The sequence below is a fragment of the Leguminivora glycinivorella genome, chromosome 2 (assembly GCF_023078275.1).
Source record: "Leguminivora glycinivorella isolate SPB_JAAS2020 chromosome 2, LegGlyc_1.1, whole genome shotgun sequence".
Taxonomy (NCBI): Eukaryota; Metazoa; Arthropoda; class Insecta; order Lepidoptera; family Tortricidae; genus Leguminivora; species Leguminivora glycinivorella.
Genome location: NC_062972.1, coordinates 9736263 through 9748562, shown reverse-complemented (window position 1 = coordinate 9748562; position 12300 = coordinate 9736263). Strand labels below are relative to the sequence as shown.

The window sequence follows — 12300 nt, the reverse complement described above, 5'->3', positions numbered from 1 at the left end:
GCAGTGGGCGACCATTGGGCGACAAAGGGCTGATATGATGAGTTGTAAAAAACCGGCCAAGAGCGTGTCGGACCACGCTCAGTGTAGGGTTCCGTAGTTTTCCGTATTTTTCTCAAAAACTACTGAACCTATCAAGTTCAAAACAATTTTCCCAGAAAGTCCTTATAAAGTTCTACTTTTGTGATTTTTTCCATATTTTTTAAACATATGGTTCAAAAGTTAGAGGGGGGGGACGCACTTTTTTTTCCTTTGGGAGCGATTATTTCCGAAAATATTAATATTATCAAAAAACGATCAAAGTAAACCCTTATTCATTTTTAAATACCTATCCAACAATATATCACACGTTGGGGTTGGAACGAAAAAAAATATCAGCCCCCACTTTACATGTAGGGGGGGGTACCCTAATAAAACATATTTTTCCATTTTTTATTTTTGCACTTTGTTGGCGTGATTGATATACATATTGGTACCAAATTTCAGCTTTCTAGTGCTAACGGTTACTGAGATTATCCGCGGACGGACGGACGGACGGACGGACGGACGGACGGACGGACAGACAGACATGGCGAAACTATAAGGGTTCCTAGTTGACTACGGAACCCTAAAAAAGAAATGTGTATTGAAATTTACAATACTTATAAATACGTGGGTAGTAGTAGTGTACTAGTACGCCTAATTTCGAGTCTGCAAAGTGTTTCATGGGTTCTGAGAGTTCCATATTATAAATTAATGTTTTGTTTTGTGCAGTGAACGTGGTGGACGGAGAGAACCTGACAATATCGAAGGTGTCGCGACTACACATGGGCGCGTACCTGTGCATTGCGAGCAACGGCGTCCCGCCTTCGATCAGCAAGCGAGTCATGCTCATGGTGCAATGTAAGTCTAGTCTTAAAGTGTGTGTCCTTGTGCTTGCTGACTGCGTCATGTTCCTTATTAGGTCTGATGAATCTTTCATATTTGTACATTAATTGTAAAACTAAAGAGAAAAGTGAGATTAACATAGTGTGTCCTTGCATCTTAATGACTCCTTTGCGTCGCAATACTTATTAGAAAATAACTAAGTTGCAGACAATTAAAAACATGGACAAATGCGTTAAATTCTTATACGAACCATCTAACATATCCAAGCACGAAAGAAATGCAAAGTTTATGCCTACTCAAATAATATTTTTATTAGGGCACAATATCTCATATTAAAATGTCTGTAATTAATATTTTCCAATGCAATAACAGTAAGCATAAAATTATGGCATTTATGATAATTTCCCTGTATATGATTTTATTGGATATTAATTATTTACAACAAAGGTTACTACACAAAACTAATAAATAATGAGCACGTCATAAACAGATTTAACACATAATATAATTTGAGGTGTATTATGCTTCATAAATTATTACATATTCTATCTATATAAATGCGAATTATGAAGGCTGGCAAAATTCTCTGTAACTATAGATGTAGCATAAAATTTATAATTTATAAATCAACAACATTCTTAATTAAAAAACTTTCATTCTAATAACGTACATGGCTATACAAATGGGTTTTATAATTTAATATTGAAGATTCATTTGCCGTTTAGCCGAACAGCGGCCCCGCAGTCACGGAGTGAATCAAATAAATATCAATTAGCATTCAGTGTAAAGACTCCCGTGCGTCACTCAGCGCGAATGGAGGTCGTAAAACAGCAGCCAAGCAAATTGTACTAATATCACTTCCTCATCAGGAAGAAAGAAAATGCCCGCACATTTTGCCCGCCCCATTAACTTGGCCTCAAATTCTTCCGTTGGTAAGTACGTGAGCATTTTCACGTCGTTTTCTTTTGGCGGGAGTCAGCGTTCAGAAATATTATTTTTCTCAGGGCGGGCGTCGTTAACGAGTATTTACGAGGACACGGCGTCTCTACCTGACGGCGCCTTCGCCGGATCGGCCGTAATTGCGCCCAATTAGAGCATTATGCTGACGTGAATACGGTACGGACGCGATAATGGCGATACTATCTCTCGTGCCCGCGCCGGCTCGCCCCGCGCTCGCTCGCCCCGAAACCAATGACTCGCTGTCTTCCCCTTAATTCACATTCCACATTTCGAGTGCCCTCACCTAGCGACTCTCTTCATTTCCAGGGGTATACGTAAAACGTTCACGTAATTTTTACTCGATTAACCAACGCAGAAGCCTTCGGAATTAAAATCACTTTGAATATTTTATATGACACTACATTTAAGTAACTATTTAAACGTCTATTGTTTCTTTTACTTTTGTCAATTTAATTTGCATAACTGTAGGACAATATTTGTATCTTTGTAGCATCATAACAATTTTCTTTACAGAAATATCTGACAAACATACATGTTGAGGTTAAAATAAACAGATTATAAACATTTGGAATGCCAAAAAAATTTACAATTTCAATTTAGGGCCTATTCTGTTGGTCTATGAATTTGATTTGGATTTATTACCTAACTGGTAACTGTAAAAAAACAATTTCACTGTTGAATGTTTAGGGTTTGTAAAAGTGGCGGGTGATACGAAAGATCGACGCGTTTTGATTATTGAACAATATTTCAAAAGTAATGAAAGTTCGGCGGGTACAGTTCGAAAATTCCGTGCAAAATATGGTCGGAATATTGACTTGACTTTGTCAACTGTGAGCAGAGTGGTTGCAAAATTCAGGGAGAGTGGATCAATTCATGGTGTTTATGGGGTTATTCAAAGTCAAAAGTCTGTGCCAATAAGCCCACAACCACTAATGCTTTAAAAGAGGAAATTCGGCGCAGCATCATAGAAATTCAGCCGCATATATGCAAAAGAGTGCGTAATATGTGCCAGCAAAGCTTAGGAGGACATTTTCCTGACGTGTTATTCCACAAAAAACATTTTAGTTTTGTAGTTATACGCAATTTGCGAATAAACCACATTATAAAATAGATTCAGGTAATTACATTTTTTTATATGTCACACCTACATTTTTCCAAGTCGTTAATTTCTTGTTTTTTACATACATACATACATACAGTCACGCCTGTATCCCATAAAGGGGTAGGCAGAGCACATGAAACTACTAAAGCTTCAGTGCCACTCTTGGCAAAATAAGGGTGGGTCGAAATCCGTTTTCACGCCGAGGCAATAGTGCTTTTCTCAAACATACAATGAAATAAAAAAAAATGCGAAAATGTTTTTCATTGCATGTTTGAGAAAATGTTTTTTACGTATTGTTAATACAAGTACTTTCAATTTTAAAAGCCTTACTGTACCTATATTCCAAATTCAATTAAAAGAGCCGACAGAATCGTCAGAGTAAATGAATAATATAGTAACATGTGCGCAGTCCCACCGATGCTATCGATCCCGAACCAGCTGGAGGCCGCGTACGTGGGCCAAGACGTGGCGCTGGAGTGCCACACCGAGGCCTACCCCTCCTCCATCAACTACTGGACCACTGATCGCGGGGACATGATCATATCAGGTATCATCCTATCTTTCCTCTGCTTGCTCGTATGTGGCATCTGCTTTAGTGAAAGGGCAGCCGAAAAACGAATAAAGCGCCACTTCCGATATTTTCTTATAAATTTAAAATTAGATATTTTACTTGTTTCTATACTTGGTAAAATAAAAAGGACCATCAAACATTGCATAGTGACTTTTGAGGTCATAATGAGCAAGATTTATTATGGGGCCAATGTTGAAACCGCAAAAATAAAATCAATTGACTGCTTCAAACATGCCACTCGTTTCTATGGATCAGCCAATTTTTTGAGATTTCAGCATAGGTCCCATAATAAAAGTTGTTCATTATGACCTCAAAAGTCAGTATGTAAAGTTTGAACTGTCCTTTTTATTTCACGCTGTATAATTCGCTAAGAATCAAGTGTCTTAAGTACTTTACAAATCTAGGTACCTATACAATTTTTAGTTGTTTTTTTTATACTACGTCGGTGGCAAACGAGCATACGATCCGCCTGATGGAAAGCGGTCACCGTAACCTATGGACGCCTGCAACTCAAGAAGTGTCACATGCGCGTTGCCAACCCATTAGAAACTTGTACACTCCCTTTTGCTGTGTTAAGTACACAGAAAAAAGGGTTCTGTAGTTATCCCAAGAAAAAGGCCACTTTTATTTTAGACAAGACTTATGTAAAAACATAAGTAACAAAACTTTTTTTTTAAGATCTAAGAAAATATCGTAAGTGGCGCTAGTATCGTGTTACCATTTGCCTTTAGGGGCAGTTGCATCAATCACAGTTAACAGACACATCAACGTCACGCAGCAAAGGTATATGAAACATCCCATACCATACAATTTTGCGAACGCTTTAACGGTGACAGATGGTTAGAAACAACCTACCTAATTGTACCCCTAATATTTAAATAAATACTTATAATTATTGAATACCTAATATCGAAATAATAGCTCATATTTACGAAAGTTTTGAGGTGATTTTGTGGTTTCTGTTGGGAGATGTATTAGAAGCTGTTATTAAACTAGGAGCACCTAACAATAAAATGGTTATTATAAAACCACAACCGTACATCTACACTGGAAGTGCAGAGTATGTGGTTAAGTTAGCTTGGTCTGGACTCTTGGTCAATGTATGTCTGTTTATCTTCCGCAATCGGTTAAGAAAAAAATTAACGTGGCAAATATACGCGATTGCCGAAGTTGGCCATATAAGTATTGCATGCTTCTATATCTTTAATAATATTAGTACGTATATATCAAATTTTATTAATTGGTACAAAATATAGGCATCACGTGGCAACAGTGATAATTGTGTCACGGCCTCCGAACCCTTGTCTTCACAATCTGATTAGACTAGACAACTGCCAAATGAGAAATAAATTTATACCACGTACACGAGAAAGGTTTTGGAATGCTTTATATGAAAGATTTACATATTTCACAATACCCTTTGCTGAACTGAATATTTTCACCACTGGCGGCCCGATTCAACTTTTAATATTATTGAACTACGTCAAATATTGGCTCCAGATATGGATTGAATACATTACTTTTAAGGGTGACTTTTTTGTAAATGAAACGTCAATTTGACTCTAAGTGTGTCTTTTTAGGGTTCCGTAGTCAACTAGGAACCCTTATAGTTTCGCCATGTCTGTCTGTCCGTCCGTCCGTCCGTCCGCGGAAAATCTCAGTGACCGTTAGCACTAGAAAGCTGAAATTTGGTACCAATATGTATATCAATCACGCCGACAAAGTGGTAAAATAAAAAGTCGAAAAAAATGTTTTGTTAGGGTACCCCCCCTACATGTAAAGTGGGGACTGATTTTTTTTTTCATTCCAACCTCAACTTGTGATATATTGTTGGATAGGTATTTAAAAATGAATAAGGGTTTACTAAAATCATTTTTTGATAATATTAATATTTTCGGAAATAATCGCTCCTAAAGGAAAAAAAGTGTGTCCCCCCCTCTAACTTTTGAACCATATGTTTAAAAAATATGAAAAAAATCTCAAAAGTAGAACTTTATAAAGACTTTCTAGGAAAATTATTTTGAACTTGATAGGTTCAGTAGTTTTTGAGAAAAATACGGAAAACTACGGAACCCTACACTGAGCGTGACCCGACACGCTCTTGGCCGGTTTTGTTCACTATTTAAAGACTGTACACGATAAAATCCGGCCATGCATGATATGGAATATTTTTTTCCCGAATCCACATTTTGAAGTAATGTTTGTACTTTTATTAACCAGTATATCTTAAACTGTGTACTTAATAATAGTAGCTATTCGTTGTAATGCATGAGTATGTGTGAGTTTTCGTCGAATACAGTCCATAGTACATTTAATTTTTTGTAACAGCGTTTTTTGACACTCTTCACAGGCTTCCTATCCCACTTTTCACAATAGTAGTTATAGACATAGACATAGACATCATTATCATCTTTATTATATTTTTAAAAGCCGTTTTACGCGCATTAGAATGTCATCATACCAAAAAAATAGTTATTGTAACTCATTTCGCCATTTGGGAGTCAGGAAGGCTTTCTACTCCAAGCACTGAAAGTTGTTTTTGTATGAAAAAGCCAAAAAGTGGCAAAAAGTCGAACTCAGCTAAGTTAGAAAACCCCAGAACTTTCTTAATCTTATTACAATCAGAAAAATGTTTACTATTGTGGAATCAGTATAATATATCATCAGGTATATTTTGGCTAATATAATTAAACATTAAAAAATCTTTTTAACAGGAAAGTTTTGTAAAGACTGCCAGAAGACAGTGGACAAAAAAATATTGGTACCATGAGATATACACTGCTAAAATTCATAGACCAACTAACGTTATGGTATGTTTATATCTTTAATTTGTAGGTTGATATCCACAAATTATATGGAAACGGCCCTGCTTGAAAATTAACTTTCTATTAAAAGATTTGCCATATTATGTATGGCCGGATTTTATCGTGTACGTACAGTCTTTATTAATATATAATGTATTATTATATAATAGTGTCTATAATATTAAATAAACTTACTTTAAATAATTCACTTTCAATTTATGACTTTGTATTTGATTACAACAGCTCAACTTTCCTCGGCGTAATTTTAATTTACAGAAAATCGATAATTGTTATCAAATTACACAAGTTGCGGGAATTTAATTACAATGAACCCAGAATCAAAACAATGTCTCATCTGTCTCAGCCTTCAGGCCTGACAGTCGGTTGTTAATCTGTTAAAAATTTATCACCTTGTATTTCTCGTTATAAAAAGGTTATCCATAAGGTTCACAGTGGTCCCTAATAAGTGGAGTTCAATAAAATTGCAAAAATTGTGAACATACCCCATTTGCAACAATCCAACAATCAAGTTATCCACGATTTTTTTTTATTAGACTTTATGCTCAATAATATTATTTAGGTCAGCTGTTAAGTGTTTAGTGCTGACAATAATATGGCAATATTTTGTCTACTTACATTATTTGCTTTTTTTATTGGGCGTCGATATGGTAAAATAGACAAAGTTGACAGACTCATAAATTAAAACAAGTTTTTTTTTTTTTTGGGTCAGTTCGATTTTTAGTGCTGAATTACTAATTTACTTAGTTACCGTGTACCTAATATATTCGTCTCGGTGGTAATTAACTATATTTTATCACCAGGAACCAAATACATCACGAATTTAATCGACGAGGGATACAGCAGGAAAATGAAGCTAACGATACGAAAAGTATCGTCAAGGGACTTCTCATCATATCGCTGTGTTGCTAAAAACTCGCTCGGCGAGACTGATGGACTAATCCGTCTTGATGGTTCGTACTCAAAATAAGTAAATCTTACCTGAAATAACTAGTAGAATTAGTAATTCTGTCTTAAGATCCGATTTTAAAATGTAAAGGTATTTTCATAAACATTTTCTTATTATTGAATTTTCTCCAGAAATAACTGCTCCACCCACAACAAGCACAGCTGTTAACTACGTCCCTACATCTTCAGATAAGAAAAAAGGTAAAATGGACTAATATATATTATGTGTAAAACATGGTACCTACCGAAGTTACTCGCTATATTTTTTCGGCATTGTTATGGACGTCCGGTAAAACAAAAGAATAATATCTTAAACTGGAAAAAGTAAAATTATCTCACAACACGAGATTAAACTGCTAGAAGCAGAGCCATTATGTGGCTTCCGACAAGGAGTGATTATTTCCCAAACTAAACTCGGCCCGTGCTAGTATGGTTTCAGATCACGCACGTTCACAATCATATCATCCAGTTTTAAAACTTTTACCTTTCAGAAAATTACTGGATGTGTATTTTATTGTTTCTCCCTAAGCACTTCCAATCGAATTGGTTTCATGGTCAATTCAGGCAGCGACATAATAATTTATGCCGTACGTAAAGTTTTTAATGAAACCCTTCGAGGGCTGATCGGATCCGTTAGGTAATGCGGTTTAATTTTTCATAAGTTCGGGATCATACCTGTTTCCTTCAGAAACTACTATACGTACGAGTTATTGTTACATTTCGTAACATAATAATCGTTGTAAACCGCTGTTATGAGAAGTGTACTGAAGTACAAAATTCAGCCATCGTACCCTACACGTCTTTTATACATTCATTCATCGTGATCCTGCACCCGGCCGGATGGAAAAGGTGGATTTTGTATTTATTGGTTTTGCCGCCGCGGCCCAATGCTTCCGTACAATTGGGTCGTTAGTAATATTATTGTGGGAAAAGCGATTTTGTTTGCGCTTTGACTTCCAATGTACCGTTTATTGTTATAGATTTGGGCTTTCCTTTATACTCTTTATAGCATCATATGTTATGTGCGACTTGAAAGCCCACTTTCATAGACCTTCATAAATATGACGCAATATTTTCCGGATGGCTTTTTACGACTTAGCGACATTTCTAATAATAAGACAATATATATTTTACACTATTAAAAATTTTTAGGGTTCAATGGGTGACAAAAGCAACATTTTTATATAACGGGCTGTCTGTCCGTATTCAGTCGATTTCATAAAACTCGTTGCAATAAGGCGAAAATTGTACACATATTTATGAAATCGACTGTATCTGAAAGGACTTATTTTGCTATACCGTTCTGGAAACAAATACCCAATAAAATATAAATAATCATAGTATGGTGGGGCTAGAATACTATGCCATACCATAATTATTTCCTTGTATATAATGTATGTCATAGATACTCATATTATAAGGTATAATTATAATACGTTACACGCGTTAAGGAACGTTGTTAGGTAACAAGAAAATGTATTCTTTGTTTTTAAATATTATTTAATAGAACGAACTGGTGTTTACATATATTATATTAACAGTATAAAACAAAACATAACAATGGCGGTCAGATTGAAAAACCTTATCAGTGTTTATTGTCACTCTGCGATGACACCTTAAGGTGCCAGGTGCTTATCAACCTTTTAATCTGGCAGTTTCGCTGTTTAAACGTGTTATTTTTATTATACAGACTGACATATTACCGATGATTATTATAACTATATGTACTATACTTACACCATCAAGTATCAAAGTATTAGAAGCGCTGTATTTTCGCACTTATAGCGGTGTGGTCTATCGCTTCGCATTTCCAAAATAATCTATCTCAAATTTGCTGCTGTACAGATTTGAACCTTACAATTATTAGGATACAGTTGCTTCTTGTTGTCTTAGCGCGTGCAAATACAGAAGCTCCCGCTCAACACAAAAGGAACAATACCTTTGTTTAGAAACGTTCGTTTCAAAAAATTCATACTATAATTAGGGTTGTAAAAAAACGGTTTTTTTTCTGGCTTGAAAAAAAACATGAAAAAAAACCGTGAATTACAACTCAACATTAGAATAAGTAGTGTTACTCAAACAAAATTATATTAAATTGTCTTTAATTTTAGGTAAAAATAGAAGTCGCTGGCGAGATGGCTCTGCCGAAAACAGAGTGATAGGAGATTACGAGGTTGAAGAGTGGAAAGATTCCGGAGGTAAATTTAGAAAATTTAATATCTCTCCACACGAATTTCGTAACATCCGACCGAAATAACATTTTACTAAAATGGTAACAAATAAGTACTACCTAATGAAACTATCCAGGTGCCGTAGCCGAATGGCATTTCTGCAACGCGAAACGAAAACGAAACGCCGCGAAAGCTAGTCTGGCTCGTCGCGCCAATACGCAAGAGCGATAGAGATAGATATCTACGAGCGTTTCGTTTCGTGAGCGTTTGTGCCATTCGGCTACGGGGCCTGGTATTTTTATCATATTTTCTGAATTAGAAATAAGTCGAAATGATATGATTAAAGTCGAATGACATTTTATCTTGACATTCGACTAACTTTTAACCATATCATAACGTTTGTCTTTAATTATTTTTTGTAGTAGCGGTAAATGACTTGAAACTATGTTGCAACAAAAAAATGGATGGGAATAAAAATCACAAATTAAAATTCAAAATTATTTATTTTCAGCATAGTTTTAAAAATAATATTAACGTACAATAAGATCTTAATATAAAATAGGTACCTATTAGGTACATGCTATTCTCAACTATGTTACATTACAATTTTCCAAGTAGACTTTTAGGTAGTTAGGTAATAATTTTCTTATATCTGAAAGTAAGTTTAGGGTAAGGCACAATACACATTTTTTTTCCTTTATGTTAGTTCAATATTAAATTGAAAGATTTTCATGGTTAGCTTGACACAAAAAACAAAATAAAACATAATAGTTATGTTTTATTGTATATCTAAGTAAGTAAATTTGTAATATAGATTAGTTTTGTAATGTGCCAGGTACGGATTACGAGTCCACACAATCATCGCATTCGTCACGGCGCCGTTGCGGACTGGTCGCAGTGGTGGCGGCGCTGCTGGTGACCAGCTGACACGCGCTGGTCGTCGCCACCCCGTGCCAATACCACACGTTGTGCTAAACGAGATACGATAGCTTGGATAAGTAATTTTTGTATATTACAATATAACCGCACCTTTAGAATGAAGCAAAGCCATACACTTGGCTAGGAACAGATGCCTAGATAGAGGGGCCTAGTCTTCGACAGAATGACATGATGTCACGGTCCTCGGCATTGAGGGAACGACTGCAGAGAAAGAGAAACGGAACTGATCCAACTCAATAGCGATTTGTTTCAGAGTTACGTCGGTTTCGTTCCAAAGGTGCGATATGTTCTTGTGTATCATTGTTAAGTTATACGCTAATATCTCATTGAGGTGTGAAGATGCTGAGGGAGAAATGTAAGCATCTTATCGACGGTATGAGATATCAATCAGTGATCGGGGATTTGGATGCCACACGGGGTGAATGACCTCAAACATTATAGTATGGATGTGCCGCGGGATTCCAAACTTTATGTGGTTAGAAAAAGGACAGTTTTTTATCGTAATTTATTTACCTACTTTTACACTATTATCAATTTATTGCTATTACGGGTCAATATTTTAAATAATAAATGCGACATAAAATCATCATTGTTATTACTCCTGAATTTATTTTTCTTAATTTATTAATAGGCCTTCCCTCACTTACAATAAAATATGTGATTTATAAATTAAAGTGAAAATTCACGGGCCGGATGGCATATCCATATCACTGTTTCTACTTGACATCCCGCAGTGTGGCATCCAAATCCCCGATCACTGGATATCATGAAAATTGCTCATAGAAATAAATGGACACGGCGTTTTACGTGTTTCACGTTTTAGGTTTCAGGCATATACTTATTTGCTAAAAATATCGTACAGGCAATAACGTACCGTTACCCGGAAATTTTATAAAAATATGTTTACCTGCGTGCTGCAATTCTTTTGTTACTTCGAAGCACAGGAATGCTCGGGTAATCTTGAAAGGGGAATCTTGATATGATGGAAATAATGGTGATTTTTATGTGAGTATGTGACTTTCGAAATTAGACGACTTTCGAAATTACCCCAATGCCCCTATTTATTATAAACGGGATGGCAGGAAAAAAGTCAGTTGCAATAATTGTTAGATTCTTAGGTTCCCTGTTTGTAGTTGTTTTGTACGGTGTTATTACAATTTGTATTTTGTTTCAAAATCATATGAAATTTCCTAGATTTTAGAGTATTATATTCTATATGTAGTTACAACATGGACATCGAATCCTATTAGCCTCCTAAGGCTCATGGTCCAACAATCTACACGAAATAGTTCGATGAAATTTAAACCATGTTCTTTTGGGACAACGTTGCATTTGCTTTGTTTCATTAATATTATAAACAAAACAAAATCAACCCTATTCTGCTTTGGATTTTTTTAATTGTTTGACTGGGCCTTCGGAGGACAGATATTTTTGTGAAAATGTAATTAGTGATGTCATTAGTGTAAATATATTTTTATTGTAATGATATTTCTCGATTAAACAAAGACTGATAGATGAATATTATAAATGTGCCATATCTAACGAATAATTTAGCATCACTAATGGTAGTTAATACATTGTTCTGTTTTTCTACTCCCGTACTGTTATTCGTGAGTTACAAGGTCGTGCATAGAACTTTAAAACCCTACATAAAAGATGTCAGGACAAGTCTATCTAGTCTATACCCTGAAAACATTTAGTAGCAGTCGCACGATATAGCTGTTTTACAGTTTAGTAAATACATTGCTACCAACTTAACAAACCAATTCGCAGAGTCGAGACTCCTTCGTTTTCTGCTGCGTTTATTGGCGACGCGTCGAATCGCATTCAAATGTATAGAACTCGATTCAACTCGGCTCGATTCGTCTTAATGGCCAGGCTTTAAAGAACCATACCATAGACAGTTTTATTTTCATGTTTGCA

General features: G+C 35.6%; 1 protein-coding gene across 1 annotated transcript in view; it reads left to right on the top strand.

Annotated features, from left to right (window-relative positions):
- LOC125241781 (lachesin-like) overlaps positions 1-11958 on the top strand; it is a 62424-nt gene extending 50466 nt beyond the window's left edge. The window contains exons 5-10 of the mRNA XM_048150409.1: positions 751-879; positions 3336-3473; positions 7123-7272; positions 7400-7468; positions 9379-9465; positions 10274-11958. Of these exons, the coding sequence (XP_048006366.1) occupies positions 751-879; positions 3336-3473; positions 7123-7272; positions 7400-7468; positions 9379-9465; positions 10274-10365 (665 nt within the window). The 3' untranslated portion in view covers positions 10366-11958. The remainder of the gene's footprint in view (positions 1-750; positions 880-3335; positions 3474-7122; positions 7273-7399; positions 7469-9378; positions 9466-10273) is intronic.
- The last annotated feature ends 342 nt before the right edge of the window (positions 11959-12300 follow it).